The sequence below is a fragment of the Haliotis cracherodii genome, unplaced genomic scaffold, assembly GCF_022045235.1.
Source record: "Haliotis cracherodii isolate W230 unplaced genomic scaffold, xgHalCrac1.p SCAF_1, whole genome shotgun sequence".
Classification (NCBI taxonomy): Eukaryota; Metazoa; Mollusca; class Gastropoda; order Lepetellida; family Haliotidae; genus Haliotis; species Haliotis cracherodii.
Window position 1 is genome coordinate 23594166 of NW_027266264.1, and position 18853 is coordinate 23613018.

The following is an 18853-nucleotide window of genomic DNA, read 5'->3' on the forward strand; positions in this document are numbered from 1 at the left end:
CCATGGCGCTCCACACGGTTCAAACTTGTCTTTTCAAACGTATATATAACCTCTAGGGATTGTCGACAAACGTCATGTGGGTTGCGAGCCTTATCAAGAGACACGGTGGACCAAAGTGCAATTCTAATCTGAAACTGCCTTGAGATACACATCATTGACATATACATTAGATAGAGCTTGTCCCTTGGCATACTTGGTGCCGCACCAATACGTGACCCGTTGTGGTGCTTGTAGCCTATTCGGTCAGCTAGTTTAGACTGCGTAGAGTATAATTTCATATACCCGACGCCTTGCTAAAATGATGCCGGACTAAAAGATGTATCGATGGACTAGATTGTTCGGTCGATGACATACACAGTGGCCAATTGCAGGCTTAATTTACTCTTGTATATTGAATAATCCGTGGTGCTGTCAGGATATGGGGGCTATATACGCGGAGTAATTAGCGGCGTAACAAAGGATTCCATGCTTAAATTCAGTCTTGGACTTTCACAGTCAGGTTCGCAACATGTTTGACAAAACTACCTTTTAAGTTAATGTTTTCGACAATATTTAATGTATCTCTGACATCAGATCATCAGTTTTTCTTGTATGTTTGTTTGTTTGTTGTTTAACGTCGCACTCAGCAATATTCCAGCTGTGTGACGGAGGTCTGTAAATAATCGAGTCTGGACCAAATAATCCCGTGATTGACATCAAGAGCATCGATACCCGCAATTGTTATACGATGACATGCATCAACCAAGTCAGCGTGCCTGACCACCCAATCCCGAAAGTCGCCTCTTACAACAAGCATGACTTGCAGAAGACCTATCCTACCCCGGATCTTCTCAGGGTCGCAACAAAGGAAACAGTTCGTCACTGCTTCTGCCACCAAAGGACATGACCAATCCCCAGTGGCGAATCCGGGTCAGGATAGGTCCCACACAACCTGTGCTGGTCGTAAGAGGCAACTTAAGGGATCGGTTGGTCAGGCTCGCCGACGTGGTTGATGGCCTGTCATCGTACCCGACGGCTGATCTTTGTTCACATGTCAGGTGTCTGATTGTCTGGTCCAGACTCGATTAATTACATGCCGCCACGATGTAGCTGGAATATTGTTGATTGCGGCGTAAAACAACAAAACAACAACATTTGCATAAATATACAAATCTACCCTTGGTCCCACATATATCCACGGTGAACATGGCTGCACTGTCAGAATCCACTTTCTCTATGTCCATTTGCTCACCAAACGATCTTAGCTTTATGATTAATGTAAATATAAAACATGAACACCAGAGAACAACCAGTCTCGATCATCTGCCGAAACAGATTCCAGAAGGCAAAATAGCGGTGAGATTATATTTTGGATCAGTGTTACCCAATCGGATCAGTTCATCTTCCCGAGGCAAGGGAGTTAGCGGACTATAGCCTCGGGAAGATGGTTCAGTAACGCTGTCGTAAAGTTACGAGTCAGCTATGTTAAGAATGAGACTTAGGACTAGAACTCGGGATTATCAACCGATTATACACCTACATCTTGATATTCAACAAAATCCATGCTCACTGTTGTAAGGTATGACCGTCGCTTGATTCTTGAGTGACCATTTACCCATGGCATAGAGATGTGTGCACATATGATCTGGAATATGGTATGGCCGTACGTGACAAAGACAGTTACATAAATTCCCAATAGAACTATATCTTCATTCACACAAAACTGAACTGATCGCAATGAGAAGGGACGACAAGCACTTGACAGTGAGTTGTACACAGAGGCAGTGTCTGACAACACCGACCCGGCGATTGATTACACACAAAGAGCAAGGAAGCTGAAAGCTGTGCTCGTGACGAAGTGAAGCAGACGACACTGCGACGAAGAGATCCACCTCCCCTCTTGGACCCAGAATCAATATAAGCAGCCGACGCCCAGATTGGAAAATCTAAACGGCATATATTGGCCTCGCCCTCGGTTTCACAGCGTCTCAGGAACAGTTGTAGGCTTTGGGCAATGGCGGACATGTGTGTGGGAAGGATTGGGCTAGCTGTGCTCGCTCGGTGTGGCTGGCTGTTAGTGTTAAGTGACCGTACTTCAAGAAAGTTGTATGCATTCTTTATATTGCGTTAAACTGGCTGTTACGTCTGTTTCGTAATTGTAACCTGATAAAGGTACTTGATTGCGCCACAGAGTCGATGGCATGAGGTAGACAGATAGGTCTCTCAAAGGGATTTGTTCCGCGTTATAAGAACACAATGGCTGAGGCTCTGGTAAACGTGTGACGTCATTTGAGGGAGCACCTTTTTCTCTCGTAAAGATAGTGAGGTGCAAACTGTCCTTAGTGATACCTGCAATACAGAACACAACCTCTCTATAGCGACGGACTGATACACAGAGCTGGACGGCTTGGCTTACTCCCCCGTTTAAGCGCGCTAATGGCAAACCAAATGGCTTCCGCACGAAATACATGGCGGCTTTCACCACTTAGCCTGCCAACCTGACAGGAACGGATGCAGTATAATGCGTCACTTTATTATCCAACCGTTCGCATTTCCACGTACCATTAAACTAAGATCAGCTAAGACAAAAATCAAGCTCATTTTCTATGTAGATACTTTAGATCTTTCTAAAAAAGGATTCTTAATGTCATTACACATCAATTTATTCATTTCCGGAAGTCAGAGCTGTGTCATGCGCGCCACATATATGATTTCGTTAGTGATTATTGCGAGCATGGGACCTATTTTCAGTTAATATTACACACTGCACATTGCGAGCGAGTTTCCACCATGAATCGCGCATACTGTATATCTACAACATTGTTGTCGACAATACAAGATACACGTGAAGATCCGGGTTAGAATTGGTCTTCAGCAACCTATGCCTGTCGTAAGATGCGACTAACGGGATCGTGTGGTCAGGCTCGGTGACTGGTTGATATATGTCTTCGTATCCCAATTGCGTAGATCGACACCCATGATATCAATCACTGGACTGTCTGGTCCAGACGCGATTATTCATAGACCGCCGTCATATAGTGAGAATATTGTGCGGCGTTAAACAACGAAAAAGATGCAAGAAAAACACAGGATCCGACGCCATAGAAACATTAAATATTGTTCGAAAACATTAATTTAAAAGGCAGATTTGCCAAGCATGTTGCGAACCCGATTGTGCAAAGTCCAAGACTATATTTAAGCATGGATTTATTGATTACAAGCCTTATTTGGATTTTGGCTTTGATTTTTACCAAATATTCCAGCAATTTGACCACGGTGGTGGACTTCACCTATTGGGGAACCGACCCAAGGCCTTAGTGAAGAAACATCGGTGATTATGCTGTATAATATCCCGGCATCCTGCATGGGCATGTTTGACATGTATATACCGTGCTATGGATGTCTACCATCACATGTGTATCACATTATATTGAACCATCTATTAACCAAAACAATTGTGCTGAATAAAATACGTAAGTAGTCGTTGTATATGATATGTAGTGATCATTGGGTTCAATTTCACATATGGTTTAAGGTCACGCTGGCAATTAAGAAGCAGAAAGCAAAAGGGAAACTAGTGTTCAGTTCATCTTCCCCCTTGTGGACAGGGCGCCATGTTGTTTTGACCATATTCGAATGGAGACAGCTTGCAATAAGCTCCTGAATTGGAACTAAACGTGAAGGATTTGTTCACTCACCTTATGGTGAGTTATATAACAGGATCATCTTGACCTTGACCTTAAGGTTAACCTTCACAGTTTGGAATTACGTAAAAAGCAATGTCGAGGCTAAGAGTTTACATGATTGACTTTGGTCGGGTTCCACGAAACGAATATAAAGACTAGACCATTGAAACCATGCAATGTCATCGAATAATTTCCTCTTGCAGTAGATCTAGCTCAGTCGTAGCTAAGAACGCTTAGAGAGCTTCGTGATACGACCAACGTAAATCTATGTTAAAGTGCATGTGGAAGCGCTCAGGTCGCTTTGGGGACAGGGGTGCGTGGTAGCAGCAGTTAAGAAGCATACAAACGGGACTGGTCGGTATGAGTAGGACTAAATGGTCTTCTGAAGGCATCCGTTCTGCATAGGATGTTCCCCTACTTGATAGCTTCTTCCATTGCTGAAAATACCCCTCCAGTAGCAGTAGTCGTTATGGGCCAATGGAGGACTAGAAATATCTGAACCACACGTGTTGGCTTTTGTCTAGTCTAAATTATAGGACTTTATTCACAACATGTGACAAGTTACTTTAGACATTCACCGTCTTACTTTTCAATACATCTGTCGGTTCGCCATTGTAATAGGATGAAAGAAAATTCACGATTTAATCCCTTGGGCTCCCACGTTACCGCAGGAGAAGCTAGGACATGATTCAAGTGACAACACTTCAACCACGACCTGTACAATGAAGCGTTTATAATCGATGTATGGCCCTCGCATGATCTTTACCACTTCTAACTCATATCTGCAGATGGCTACAGCGTCGTCTTAATCCATAACCAGGGCCACTGGGATGCAAGACAGGCCCGCGCTGAGGATGCCAATCATTAATGTGCACTCCAGCAGCAGACTGTGTGGCACTTACTGCAGCCTCCAGCCTTGAAGCATCCACAAGGAGAGCTCATCAGCTCGGCAGCCTCGCTCATCACTCCCAACGCTGCTCACGGGCGGTATATTTACTGTCAACAGCCCTCAACGTGAATACGGCAAGCACGGGTGTATACCCGCTTGTTCGAACTTGTCATTGTCGATAGAGTCGGCACTGGCGGTGTAAATACAAACCGATTGCTACACACGCGGTGTATTCTGCATGTGCAATCAACGTGTATATCAGCGGATTCTCTTACGAGTATTGAGCTATTTATACATAAAACACTGTACAGCTCAAAGTGTCAACTATTTTCTACTATTTTCATAGGGAATATTGGCATGCATCAATGTATACATTTCACTAGAGACAATATATCGGTATAAGGTCTCTGATTTCACAAAACCAAAGTTACGTGTAGATTTACCTTAAGTCATGATGATTCTATTGATTTTCTTCCGCGAAGTTCATACATTATACTTTAAAACTGTATCTTGATTCATTAATTGTTTATTCATTATCACTTTACGAGATCACCTTCCTCTTGATCGTCGAAAAGCATTAAACTGTATTGTCACGTTATCACTTTTCGGATATATTATTAATAACCACGTGAATATGAACGCATAATCAATCAAAAGGGAGGTAAGTACTGTGTAAGGAAATAAATACAGAGCACTATTGTGCACAATCTGTTCATACTATTCCGCTCGGCGGCAAATGCATGTAAGTTGAATAGGATCATTTACTCGTATCAACGTGTGCTACATATATTCTAATTCCCTCTATCAAAATGCTAAAATGGATCCCTTTGTCGATTTAAGTGGCAGTGTGTCTGAGCATGCCAGGGAAAGGGAGTTAACTCTGTTGAACGATACTAAAAGATGTGCCTAAAAATCCGTAGATCATTGAATGAAAATTCTTCTATGTATATATTACAGTAGAGTAAGTCTTGTTTTGCGCCACGTGGAGCAATATTCAAGCCCTAACACGTCGAGGGACACCTAGCATGGGCTTCTAGCATTGTCTTTGGTGTGAGGACTGAACGCTTCAACCAATATGTCATCCCAGCGGCCCCTTTGGCAGAGTGAGTGAGTGAGTGAGTTAACGCCGCTTTTAACAGCATTACAGTTATATCGTGGCATATCAGCTTAATCTGGGAGGAAAGCCCGAAGTAATGCAGGTCTCAGACGTTTACCACTTTACCGCGAGCACAGGTATGGTGCTGACAAACCTAGAAACATATTCGGGGCGAACCGGGATTCAAACCCACAATCATAGGTTTTTGACGTGCCGAAGGGACGCAAGTTTGCACAGCAAATCGCGGCGCCTTAGACTCCTGCCTGTATCTTGAAGTTAACATGTTTCAGTTCCTTGACAATGTTGAGTGAATGAGTGAGTTTGATTTTACGCCGCTTTTAGCAATATTCCAGCAATATCACGGCGGGGGACAGCAGAAACGGGCTTCACACATTGTACCCATGTCGGGAATCGAACCCAGGTCTTCGGCGTGACGAGCGAACGCTTTAACCACTAGGCTACCCGACCGCCCCACCAATATTGCTAAAAGCGGCGTAAAACCATAGTCAGTTACAGTTCAATTGGTAACTGTAAGTGTCATGCTTGAATGTATATCTTAGATATTATCGTATACTTCTGTGTATAGATTATGACAATTCTGTTAACTGTATTACGTTGTTTACCTTTTGGAATATATGACTGAACTGAATGCTTCTTGTGCGTGAGTGAGTGAGTGAGTTGGGTTTAACGCTGCTTTTAACAGCAAATCCAGTTACATCGCGGCGTGTCAGCTTAATGTGGGAGGAAAGCCCGAAGTGATGCAGGTCTCAGACGTTTACCACTTCGGTGAAACCCACGAGCACGGGTATGGTGCTGACTTGCATCTGGTGTGAATGTCCACTCGGGTTATGTATTAGCTAGAGTTTGTCGGGTATACTATATTCAATCATATGTAAACTGTTGTATTACATTGTGTACCTTGGAATATGTAAGAGACTGACCGTTTAATAATAGGGGGAAGGGATTTTGTGTGAGGTCTTGATATTTATTACAGCTACTACTGCAAAACCAGATATTATTTTAATTATTTTAATTAAAACTAAGCCTATTTATCTATTGGTCAACACACGCACGCACGCACGCACGCACGCACGCACGCACGCACGCACACTGAGAATATCAAATGGTCGGATCCTAATAGTGACGTAACGTGTGTCGCGGTATTACAATGCACGTATCCTTTACACATATTCTTAACATCTCCATTGCCACAATTGTATGACTGACTCACACAGGCGTCTGCGATCTATTTTAGACCTACATGTATGGATTGCGTACAGCTAAGTGAAGAACTAAAGGATCAAGTTTGGTGTAACTAACCAGTGTTCCACAACGAAGCTGATTTCAGAATTATATAAAAGTTAAACATGGTTGTTCCAACAAGCGGAAAATGTGCATTCAGCTGTTGTTTGTTTGTTTGTTGTTTAACGCCGCACTCAGCAATGTTTCAATGTGACGACGGTCTGTAAATAATCGAGTCTGGACCAGACAATCCAGTGATTAACATTATGAGCATCGACCAAAGCAGTTGGGATACGATGACATGCATCAACCAAGTCAGCGAGCCTGACCACCCGTGGGTCGTCTCTTACGACAAGCATAGTCGCCTTTTTACGGCAAGCATGGGTTGCTGAAGACCTATGTAAACACACGTGGTACATCAAATCGGAGAGAAACCGTGTCGATTTGTGTGTGGTCTCTCATCGAATCACAATAACGGTGCAAATAATATTAGTCCATTTGGATATCAGGCTCAAAGCACACATTTGGGCCAATTGTCTAACGAGAAGAAAAGGATCAATGACGTATTTTATTATGAAAATGTTCAAATGTAAGAACAACAGTTTTGGAAATGTACATTCTAGGTGTTTAATCAGAGATATTGTGATTTACAAAGGAAAGGGCAGTGGTCGGTGTGATTTACTACAGAACAGATAGGTTTGTGAATCTTACTATTACACTGGTCGAAAGTGGCAGACGTTTCCGGTCACTGACAGAACAATGTGCTTTCTCAGCAAGGGTTTCAGTCCGATGTGGGAGCTTTGGACTCCGGCGGCCATTTTGCTGGATCAAATGTGTGCAGCCGGGTGACGATAGCCTGGACCTCGCCATCAGAAAACTGTTTCCCATTCGACGTTGACTTTCCATGAGAGGGTGCGAGATCTGAATCAGCTGGCACTCCTTTCGACTCTGCTGGGTGTTTCTTGGGATTGTAATCACTGAGTCTCTGGACGACCTGGTGTATTTCCGTATCCGTGTATCCCCGTCCGGAACTGCGCGGCATTTCGGTTTCCTTCATAGGGAATCCCCGTGACTCTGGCACACGGCTGACGTCATACGTTGATAACCTCGTTGTGATCCTATTGACATCAGCAGACGTGAACCTCCGTTCTGGAAGAACCGGAAGTGATCTGAGAGTGGGTAGATCTCGGTTGGTCAAGCCCCCGGATACTTCATCAGCATCTGTGTCCAACTGGGATAGGTATGGGAGGTAGCATTTAGGGAGTCTGGTTGGAAGACGTTGACGTTCGATAATTTTTCTTCCTGCTAAGATGTTGATGGCTGGGTTCTCGACAGTTCGTCTCGAGTGCATTCTTCTTGGAACATTTCTGTGAAGCGTGGCCTGCATGCCTGTATCCGACGTTGGGAACACCGACCTGTAGTGGTAGTACTGTCGACTCGACGACCAAGCCAGTGGAGTTGATGATGTCATGGTCAGGGTGGGTTACGGTCTGTTCACGATACAAATAGAAAAGATGTTAATCAGTCATTTGGTTAGATCACACAACTGAGCTGTACCACGAACAGTGTCTATCGTCCACGATCGTTGGTGTTCGATGACAAAGTCTTCAGATGTGTCAATGATAGGACCAACGTGACGACAGGTTAGCATGCAGCCAATTGACGTGTGGTCTCGGCAAGGACCCCGAACCAGTGGCAAGTGTTGCCTGCCTCTCAGCTATTAGATATGGCTTTAGTCATCATGACAACGGTGTGCATTGTTACTGAGATCGGATCCTAGGTGGTAACTAATGCGGTTTAGCAGATTAACACGGCCATAAGTAGGGTTAAACTAACGAACCGTTCCCCGGGGTAAATCTCTTCAGATCGGTATACTACAAGGTTATACCACGGCTGTGGGATTTCTGCACACAGGACGTCGATTGTTATTTTTTGGGGGTAGATTCAGATGTTAAATTAGTGAGTGTTCGTTTGTTTGTTGTTTAACGCCGCACTCAGCAATAGTCCAGCTTTATGACGGCGGTCTGTAAGTAATCGAGTCTGGACCAGACAATCCAGTGATTAATATCATGAGCATCGATCCACGCAATTGGGATCGATGACATGCATCAACCGAGTCAGCGAGCCTGACCACCCGATCCCGTTAGTCGCCTCTTACGACAAGCATAGTCGCCTTTTACGGCAAACATGGGTTGCTGAAGACCTATTCTACCCCGGATCTACACGGTCCAAATTAGTGAGTGAGTGTTGAAGTGAGTGAGTATGGTTTGACGTCGCTTTTAGCAATAATTCAGTAACATCATGCTGGGGCACACGAGTAATGGGCTTCATACATTACGCGAATGTGGTGAATCAAACCCGGGCCGTCGGCGTCACGAGCAAAAGCTTTAACCACTTGGCTACCCCACCGCTATACACTTTATAAACTCCACCAACGCAGTATATGGTTCCATGCATATTTAACGTGTGTTAATAATTAGAACTGACAGGGAAACTTGGTTACTCCGCATCTTCCGTCACACTTATGCCCTTACAGCTGAAGAGACTTCATATAGAAACCTTGGCATACCTAGAGCGAGAGTTGTTACTCTGGTAATACGAAGGCAAGGTTAAGGCCATATGACGCCACGCGTTTCTCCGGAAATTAACATATAAGACCAATACCACCTGTGTATCTGGTCATACAAATGGCAGACCTATACGTCAGTTATAGATATGCATGGCAATGCACGAGTCTTGTTATATCGTGTTAGGGATGGAGGGAACGTTATGTAAAATCATGTAAGTATGTACTTACATTTTAACGTGTTTTTAACGGTGACAGCTAGATCATTGATTACGACTTACTTCAACAGTATTTAAGTGAGTGTGTTTGTTTCTTTTTTGTGTATAACGCAAATAATGGAATCCAGCACGACAACCCAGTGATTGAAATTGTGACCATCGATCCACGCCGTTCGGATACGATCACACGCAACCAAGACACCAATCGTTACAAGCCGATCTATTTGGTCGCTCTTACGACAAGCTGAAGTTGCTGTTGACCAATTCTAACCCAGAATTCCTGTAAATGAGTGTGAGTTCGATTATGTCCGGAGGTGTCAGCATAATGTGGCAGGAATTCACCAGATGCCGGTGAGAGACGCGGATCATGTTGGTGAAAACATGGAGTGAGAAACATAACTTGGTCGAATCTGGGATGAGAACCCACGCATGATCAGTGGACCAGGGACGCAACTCTGCAGTCATTTGGGCGTCTTCAGGGATGGGGCGAAATGGCGAAACTTCGGGATCTACCCGTGAAGATTCGGAGTAGAATAGGTCTTCAGTAACCCATGCGACTTTGTTTTTCGTAAGAGGCGACTAACGGGATCTTCGTATCCAATAGCATAGATCGATGCTCATGATGCCAATCACTGGATTGTCTGGTCCAGACTCGATTATTTACTGACCGCCTCCATATGGCTGGAACATTGCTGAGTGCGGGTTTAAACAACAAAGCAACCAAACTTTGGGTTGAAGATGCACTTACACATGAAGGAGCATGCATTTGTCTACTTCTGCTTGTACTGGTCCGAACTAAAGCCGGTACTATAGTGCTAACCCATGCTGCAGTTGAACATGGATACCCTACTCAGACACATAATACTTAGAGCTGACCAATCCTTGTTTTATTCCCTCAATCGGAACGCTGGGCAGGGTTACACATATACTATCTTTTAACGCATTTTGGTATGTGGCGCCCAGGGGTTCGAACACCGACCTTTTGCTCTCTTGGCCGACACCTTATATCCACTTCACCAGGGTGGTGGTCAATGGCGCCTTAGAATCATTGCAGTGAAGGCGCCATCTTCATAACCTGAACCAGATACACCGCCATCTGCAGCTTACCTGGAACCTGGACATCTTTAAACTGACTTCTGAAAGGCTAGTGCGAGTGACTGAGTTGGGTTCAACGCCGCCTTGAACACGATTCCAGTTGTATCACAGCGTATCAGGTTAGTGTGGGTGGGAAGCCCGAAGTGACGCAGGTCCCAGACGTTTACCGCTTTGGTGAAACCCATGAGCACGGGTATGGTGCTGACAAACCTAGAAACACGGGACACGATCATATGTTTCTATAGCGTGCCCAAGGGACGCAATTCTGCAGCGAAAATTCGGCGCCTTACACGACTGTAAGGCTAGAAGGGGGGTCTCCTCATTTTTCCACATCCTATTGTTTAGAATAGGTAACGCAGCCATACGTGGCATGGCCCTGGCATTCCTTGGGCTTGTATAAACTGTTAATCTACACTGTGGGGACAGAGTGAACCACCAAGAGATGGCTGTTATTGTGTGTGAGATGCCTGTTATTGTATGTGAGATGGTTGTTACTGTGTGTGAGATGGTTGTTACTGTGTGTGAGATGCGTGTTATTGTGTATGAGATGGTTGTTACTGTGTGTGAGATGGCTGTTATTGTCTGAGATAGTTGTTATTGTGTGTGAGATGGCTGTTACTGTGTGTGAGATGGTTGTTATTGTGTGTGAGATGGTTGTTATTGTGTTAGATGCGTGTTATTGTGTGTGGGATGGTTGTTACTGTGTGTGAGATGGTTGTTACTGTGTGTGAGATGGTTGTTATTGTGTGTGAGATGCGTGTTATTGTGTGTGAGATGCCTGTAATTGTGTGTGAGATGGTTGTTACTGTGTGTGAGATGCCTGTTATTGTGTGTGAGATGCCTGTTATTGTGTGTGAGATGCGTGTTATTGTGTATGAGATGGCTGTTACTATGTGTGAGATGGCTGTTATTGTGTGTGAGATGGTTGTTATTGTGTGTGCGATGCCTGTTATTGTGTGTGAGATGGCTGTTATTGTCTGAGATGGTTGTTATTGTGTGTGAGATGGCTGTTATTGTGTGCAGATTGGATGGTAATTCGCAAGGTTCAATTCAGTTCAGCCACTAAGTACTGTAAGCGCTTTTGGCATGGCCCTTGCATTCCTTGGGCTTGTATCAGCTGTTAATCTCCCGCACCGTGAAGGCAAAGTGAACCACCAAGACATACCCCTGCAGCCATGCCTGGTATTGGAGTCGTTTAAGTGGGAAGGCTGGTATTGTGTCAGGTGTATTGAATTACAAGCTTGTTTTCGTGTGAAGTGCCTGTTACTGTGTGTGAGATGTCTGTTATTGTGAGAGATGCCTGTTGTGTGGGAGATGTCTGTTATTGTGTGTGAGATGTCTGTTATTGTGTGTGAGATGGTTGTTATTGTGTGTGAGATGCCTGTTATTGTGTGTGAGATGGCTGTTATTGTGTGTGAGATGGTTGTTACTGTGTGTGAGATGCCTGTTATTGTGTGTGAGATGGTTGTAACTGTGTGTGAGATGCCTGTTATTGTGTGTGAGATGGTTGTTGTTGTGTGTGAGATGCCTGTTATTGTGTGTGAGATGGCTGTTATTGTGTGTGAGATGGTTGTTACTGTGTGTGAGATGGCTGTTATTGTCTGAGATGGTTGTTATTGTGTGTGAGATGCCTGTTATTGTGTGTGAGATGCCTGTTATTGTGTGTGATGGCTGTTATTGTCTGAGATGGTTGTTACTGTGTGTGAGATGGTTGTTACTGTGTGTGAGATGGCTGTTGTGTGTGAGATAGTTGTTATTGTGTGTGAGATGCCTGTTGTGTGTGAGATTGGTGTTACTGTGTGTGAGATGGTTGTTACTGTGTGTAAGATGGCTGTTACTTTGTGTGAGATGGTTGGTATTGTGTGTGAGATGGTTGTTACTGTGTGTTAGATGCCTGTTATTGTGTGTGAGATGGCTGTTACTGTGTGAGATGCCTGTTGTGTGTGAGATGGCTGTTATTGTGTGTGAGATGCCTGTTATTGTGTGTGAGATGGTTGTTATTGTTTGTGAGATGCCTGTTATTGTGTGTGAGATGGTTGTTACTGTGTGTGAGATGGCTGTTACTGTGTGTGAGATGGCTGTTGTGTGTGAGATGGTTGTTATTGTGTGTGAGATGCCTGTTGTGTGTGAGATTGTTGTTACTGTATGTGAGATGGTTGTTACTGTGTGAGATGGTTGTTACTGTGTGTAAGATGGCTGTTACTTTGTGTGAGATGGTTGTTATTGTGTGTGAGATGGTTGTTACTGTGTGTGAGATGGTTGTTATTGTGTGTGAGATACCTGTTGTGTGTGAGGTGCCTGTTATTGTGTGTGAGATGGCTGTTATTGTCTGAGATGGCTGTTATTGTGTGTGAGATGCCTGTTATTGTGTTAGATGCCTGTTATTGTGTGTGGGATGGTTGTTACTGTGTGTGAGATGGCTGTTATTGTGTGTGAGATGGCTGTTATTGTGTGTGAGATGACTGTTACTATGTGTGAGATGGCTGTTATTGTGTGTGAGATGCCTGTTATTGTGTGTGAAATGCCTGTTATTGTGTGGTGTTACTGTGTTTGAGATGCCCTTGTGTGGAATATGTTTATCTAAACAGTCAGTGCGACATATCTGAATCATTTCATGGATACCTTTCATGAAAATATAAATAGACACATTGAATTCTTAACAGTTTTTATTAGGAAATTCAAATGACAATGAAATTCTCATGGTACTCTCATCAAAAACAATGGTATCTGAAGCAGCAGATAAAAACATTACTGAAGAAACAAATTCACAGCTGTTAATAAGATGTCTGCATTATTGCTGGAGGATCAGCTGAAGCAGGAAGCAAGTCCCTTCTAGAGAAGCCAGCAATAAGCTGCAACCTGCACATCAACGGTCACAAGGTAATTCTACTCCTGCAATTTAACATGGACAGTGTTACCCTGTCGTAACTCCTGCAATTAAACATCGATGATAAAAATGTATATTGTAATAAAACGGGTCTTATTTCGCAAAGCACATCAAATCACATGAGGACCTTGATTGATAATATGAAATGATTTAAAAACTATCAGTTGAAGCCAAGTTGGCAGTACACATGCTCTGCAAATCCTGCAAGTGACCAAAATCTGTATGGCAGTTTACAAACGGGATGTCAATTTCATTATGTGATTTTGATTGGACTATGCATAGACTCGTTAGTGCCAATATGCTCCATAATGCCAGCCTATTCGGCAGGAGTGGAAACCAGACTTTATAGTCAGTTTACTCCCTTGCCTTGGGAAGATTACTGTGTTGTGACTGCTGTGAGGAACAGCTCATGTGATGTCAACCTCCAGATCTCACAGTTTAGTAAACCTACACAACCCCCTTGATCCAGTCCTCTGGTTCTTGTGACCTCAAATTACTTGCCCTTGATTTTCATTAATGTTTTACCAACCAATCAGACGTCCTAATAAGCAAAAAGGAAATAGGTAAGGGACTTGCCTATGCAAGACACTCTTTCCATCAAAACAATTGTTTACGGCATTCTTATGCTGTCAAGTCTGTCTTTTAATGTTGAATCACTCGCAAACTCAATTGTAATTAATGGGACTGGCCACCATGGCGTTAATATCGCAAATCCAACATTGACGTTGGTTTGTACCCCACATTCTGATTAGCTCGTTAGACTTAGTAACATAGCGAATCAAATTGGATGATGATGATAATGAAAAAGGGCGGGTAATTTGAGTTGCGAGGAATGGATCGAGGGGTTTGTGTAGGTTTTCGGCAATGCGAGCCCTGGAGACATAAAGGAGGATGCAACATGTCAATGTTAACATTTGCTCATACACTGACTACATCGAACTAAATAAACATTTCATCAGATCTGTTTTTATCCACAAATTATGACCTCATCATCAGTATTTGAAGACATATGCCTGCTGAAAGTCTTTGATTGACATTCAGTATTCACAGTATTCATATACCTAATTGACTGAAATTAGCAATTTTCCATTTCCAGCAAAGAATGCTGTGTCTCCTATGTATTAGTTGGGCGAGTGGGTTGGTCTGGTTTAATACCCTATGGAACAGTATTTCAGTTATATCACGGTATGTCTGCTTGATGTGGCATTACAACTTTGATGACAGGAATGGAGCTGACAAACCTAGGGCAAACAGGGACTATTAGTTAATACAAACATACATACAACATTCATTTTGATTTTGGTATGTCAAACATTTTACAGTGTGTTTTGATAATTACTTCATAATCATTCTATTATTAAATACAACCTGAATTTGGGTCTGTTGTAGGTAAACCATGGCTGCTGATTATTAAGGCCAGAGCTATTGCTCCACTTGTCAGTCCTTAGAAAGTGGATCTAATTACAACCATGCAAAGAATATACATAACAAACGTCCTGGAACTAATTTGCATGAAAATATGATTTGCAGGAAGAAAAATATCATGATTCCACAAAAGATACCCCAACAAAGCATATATATGTACAGGTATATACAGAGGTGATATTTGCACTGTCTGAAGTCATGTAATGCTGGTCAGGATACAGGAAGCCTAGTACCATCTCAAAGGACATTCTTTGGTCGTAACAATACCCTTGGAAAGAAATTACCATTTCTTCAACCTTGAAACAAGAAAATACAATACAACTCTCATGTGCTAATATCAGACTACATTATCAGATTATTGAGAATCATTTCAGAAAACAGATTCAATCCACAGATTAAAATTGATGAAGTTGTAAATGCAGGAGGAGAGGCAATAGTGTTAGTATGTAAAAACAGGAGATATAATGTCTATTTAAATAATGATGTCCAGGTGGAAGTATATGTCAACAATGTCACAGGTGTAGGATCACAATATAACAACTTTAGAAATACCAAACAAACATGAATTTACTCATATCTCAAAATGTTTTGAATAAATAACATTTCAACTGCCTTTGATGTTTGTGCATTTCAGTTAAACAATGTAGAAGACAACACGAAAACGTGTATAGAAACATTAAAAACAATAAGTCCTATGTATGAATGTTGGGCTTGTCTTAAAACTATAGAATTGAGCTGGAGAGAATACACGAAGAAGCACTTATAAAATCCTAGGGGTAATTCCATTCTAAGGGAGATTACTCCTGCTTCCAGAACGAGTTGAATGTTACCACAGTTACGAAGCACCAAATATTTCATACACTGATGGAAGGATTTTACCAAATTTTAAAGAGAATGAAAATCTTCGCATATGACCATGTGATACAGGTGACCAAAATATTAGCCAATACATAGTCCATATGTCATTATACAATGCCATTACTTTAACTTGTGTTAAATATTCTTGTAAAACTGTTTGAGTTTTCTTAGAGCAATCCATAAAATACTGAAATACTGAAACATATTTAGGCACTTGAGATAAATGCTTGTAGACATATTATCACATATTAATAAGAATATATATGTGTTTAATCTAACACATGCAGCTTTTTTTAAAGTAAGGATTAGATATATGGATGAACAACTTCTTTATTACAAATGTTAATCCATATATCTTATCCTTACTTAGTACTCCAACTTCTAAATTCCTTTCAAGGAAGCTTTTCAGTTGAGAAAAAACATTAATGGACCCTTCATGAGAGCCAGTGATACACCTCAAATGATATTCTATTGTGTTTCTATTCTATTTCTTTGGTAATTTCATCTGGAAGTTTTTGAACCAACATAATCCTTAACAGATAGATTGATACATATCACAAGATGTTTGTCTACACAAAGACAAAAGTGGATTTTGATTCACTTCATTAAAGTTGCTAGGACAACATACTTGCCCAAGTCTAGTGTATAGCTATAACATATACGTGCAGTCATAATGTTCTCACACTGCCAATTAAGTCTGCAGTGCAATAAACCTGTGAACAGTAATTATCAATTCTTACTCATCACAAGCAGACAACGATTTCTTATCATAAACACAAACATGAGAAAATTATCCTTCAATACTGATTTGTAGGTAATGGCAATTTATGTTAAAATTATCATCTTTCAAAATTATTACCACTTCAGGAATAATGACCTACATTATCTCCCTACTATGAATATTCCATGAAGAATTAATGAATCAGTTTCCAAATTGACAACTGACATATTTACAAAGTGAACCCAATACCAAAGTGAATATGAGATGTGAATTAAAATAGCTTTCTCACTATTGTAAATACACCCTACCCACTTAAACACTGTCGCACAAGTTTACCAAATGGTAAATATTCCTATCAACCACGACCCGAATGTATTGCAGATGAGTTTTGCATTGTTAGTAGAAGTTAACAGTAAACAGTATGGTAAACCTGTATATACAATGATATCATTAAGCCAAATTCACTTAACACAACCGTATGTATCATTAAGCTTGGTCCTGGTCCACAAACAGGGTGTAGGGCGTGGTCCAGACTGTCAGGCGATGTTGCATGTTGCGGATGAGGTCTGCGGCACGACTCGCCTCCATGGCATGTAGGATGATGGAGAGGAATATGAAGCAGAGGGCAACAATGGCGACGTGGAACGACCAATCAAGGGTGACTGCGTGACCATCGAGGCCAAACATGTCCTCGCTGTCCAGGCCGAATAGCACAACAGCCACAAGCTCAATGGACACTGGAAATAAAATATATTTGGCTTATTAATTATTTAATTTATTTGTGTGTGTTAAAGTGGCCAAAGTTACGCATCTAGCAAGTTGATTTCTTAGAGGCATCCTTGTCAGAACATTCTCCTAACACTCTTGGTTTAACCATGTTAATGAACCTTATTTGAATATGGCTGAATAGCAAAACATATTCACCATAAAACAAACAGACATGACATAGTAATTTTCAGAATTTCACTTGAGTTCAACTGATAAAATATAACATATTTTACTGGTGCTTCAGTCACTATTGAATAAAGCTGCCCAGGTTGTTCAAGCGTTCCACCTAGCAGTTTCTTTATTTGTTTGTTGTTTAACGCCGCACTCAGCTATATGACGGCGGTCTATAAATAATTGAGTCCAGACCAGACATTCCAGAGATTGACATCATGAGCATCGATCTACACAATTGGGATACAATGACATGCATCAACGAAGTCAGTGAGCCTGACAACCCGATCCCTTTAGTCGCCTCTAAGACAAGTATGGGTTGCTGAAGTCCAGTTCTAACCATCAAGTTGAAGCTATATGAGTGGGTGGCACCCAACATCACAATCAGACCTGTCAGCTTCACCCCCTGTGGAATACCTCACCAGCAGGGTCCATGTTAACAGTTAAACTTCCGTAAAAAAACCAAATCAGAAATCATACACATGAAGACATTACCATGTGGAAGTTCTTCAAAACTGAATGGCATAACAAAAATGTCTTGCATTTTGTAAACTGATGGACGAGGAGTGTGTTGTCTATACAGTCCTCCAGTGTACGCACATGCAGATTCTGGATTAGACTTAAATCTCAAGAACCTATGCTAATCTCTTTCATGGTGGTAACATGAATGTTGTGGTCAGGTTCGGTGACTTGGTTCAGGCATGTCATCTTATTACTACAGTAAACTGCTGCTGTCACCCAATAGGTTAAACTTCGCCAACATGGCAGCCACATTCATTACAGGTGGGAAATTTCAAGGCTGTATGAGAGATAGATTGCTCCCCCAAAAACAATGCCAGATTGCTCCCCAAACTAATAAAACACTGATTGATGGAAACATAGATCCTACTAAATCATAACTGCAGAAAGGACAGCGGCACAGCTGTGTTGACAACAAGTCACTATAAGGCATTACCAGCCAATGGTGTGTCCAATAGTATATGACTAGTCTACTACTGGTCAGGAATCAACTCTTTGAACCAAGGGTGACATCAGACAAACACTTGATATCTGGAGATTACATCCAATCAATAGTTTTAGGCACAAAGACGATCATAACTCCCGTACTTTAATACTGACTTATAACAGTTATTGCGCTAAGGTGATGAAAACTTATATACTTTAACAATGACTTATGACCATGATGACATTCAAAGCGCTTAGATTGCTTTGTGGAACGGGGCCCTGGTCAATAATTTAACACTCTGAACAA

The 18853-nt window shown here is 42.0% G+C and overlaps 2 protein-coding genes across 2 annotated transcripts in view; both read right to left on the bottom strand.

The window, feature by feature from the left end:
• Positions 1–7673: 7673 nt before the first annotated feature.
• LOC139454862 (uncharacterized) lies at positions 7674–8363 on the bottom strand. Its single transcript, XM_071236483.1, has one exon. The coding sequence runs from the start codon at positions 8361–8363 to the stop codon at positions 7674–7676; it is 690 nt and encodes a 229-aa protein (XP_071092584.1).
• A 5100-nt stretch (positions 8364–13463) lies between these two features.
• LOC139474695 (uncharacterized) overlaps positions 13464–18853 on the bottom strand; it is a 36281-nt gene continuing 30891 nt past the window's right edge. The window contains exon 3 of the mRNA XM_071257796.1: positions 13464–17399. Coding sequence (XP_071113897.1) covers positions 17149–17399 — 251 coding nt within the window. The 3' untranslated portion in view covers positions 13464–17148. The remainder of the gene's footprint in view (positions 17400–18853) is intronic.

Excerpts from the sequence above, each read along its gene's own strand:
- LOC139454862 (XM_071236483.1), bottom strand. The coding sequence starts at position 8,363 with ATGACATCATCAACTCCACTGGCTTGGTCGTCGAGTCGACAGTACTAC.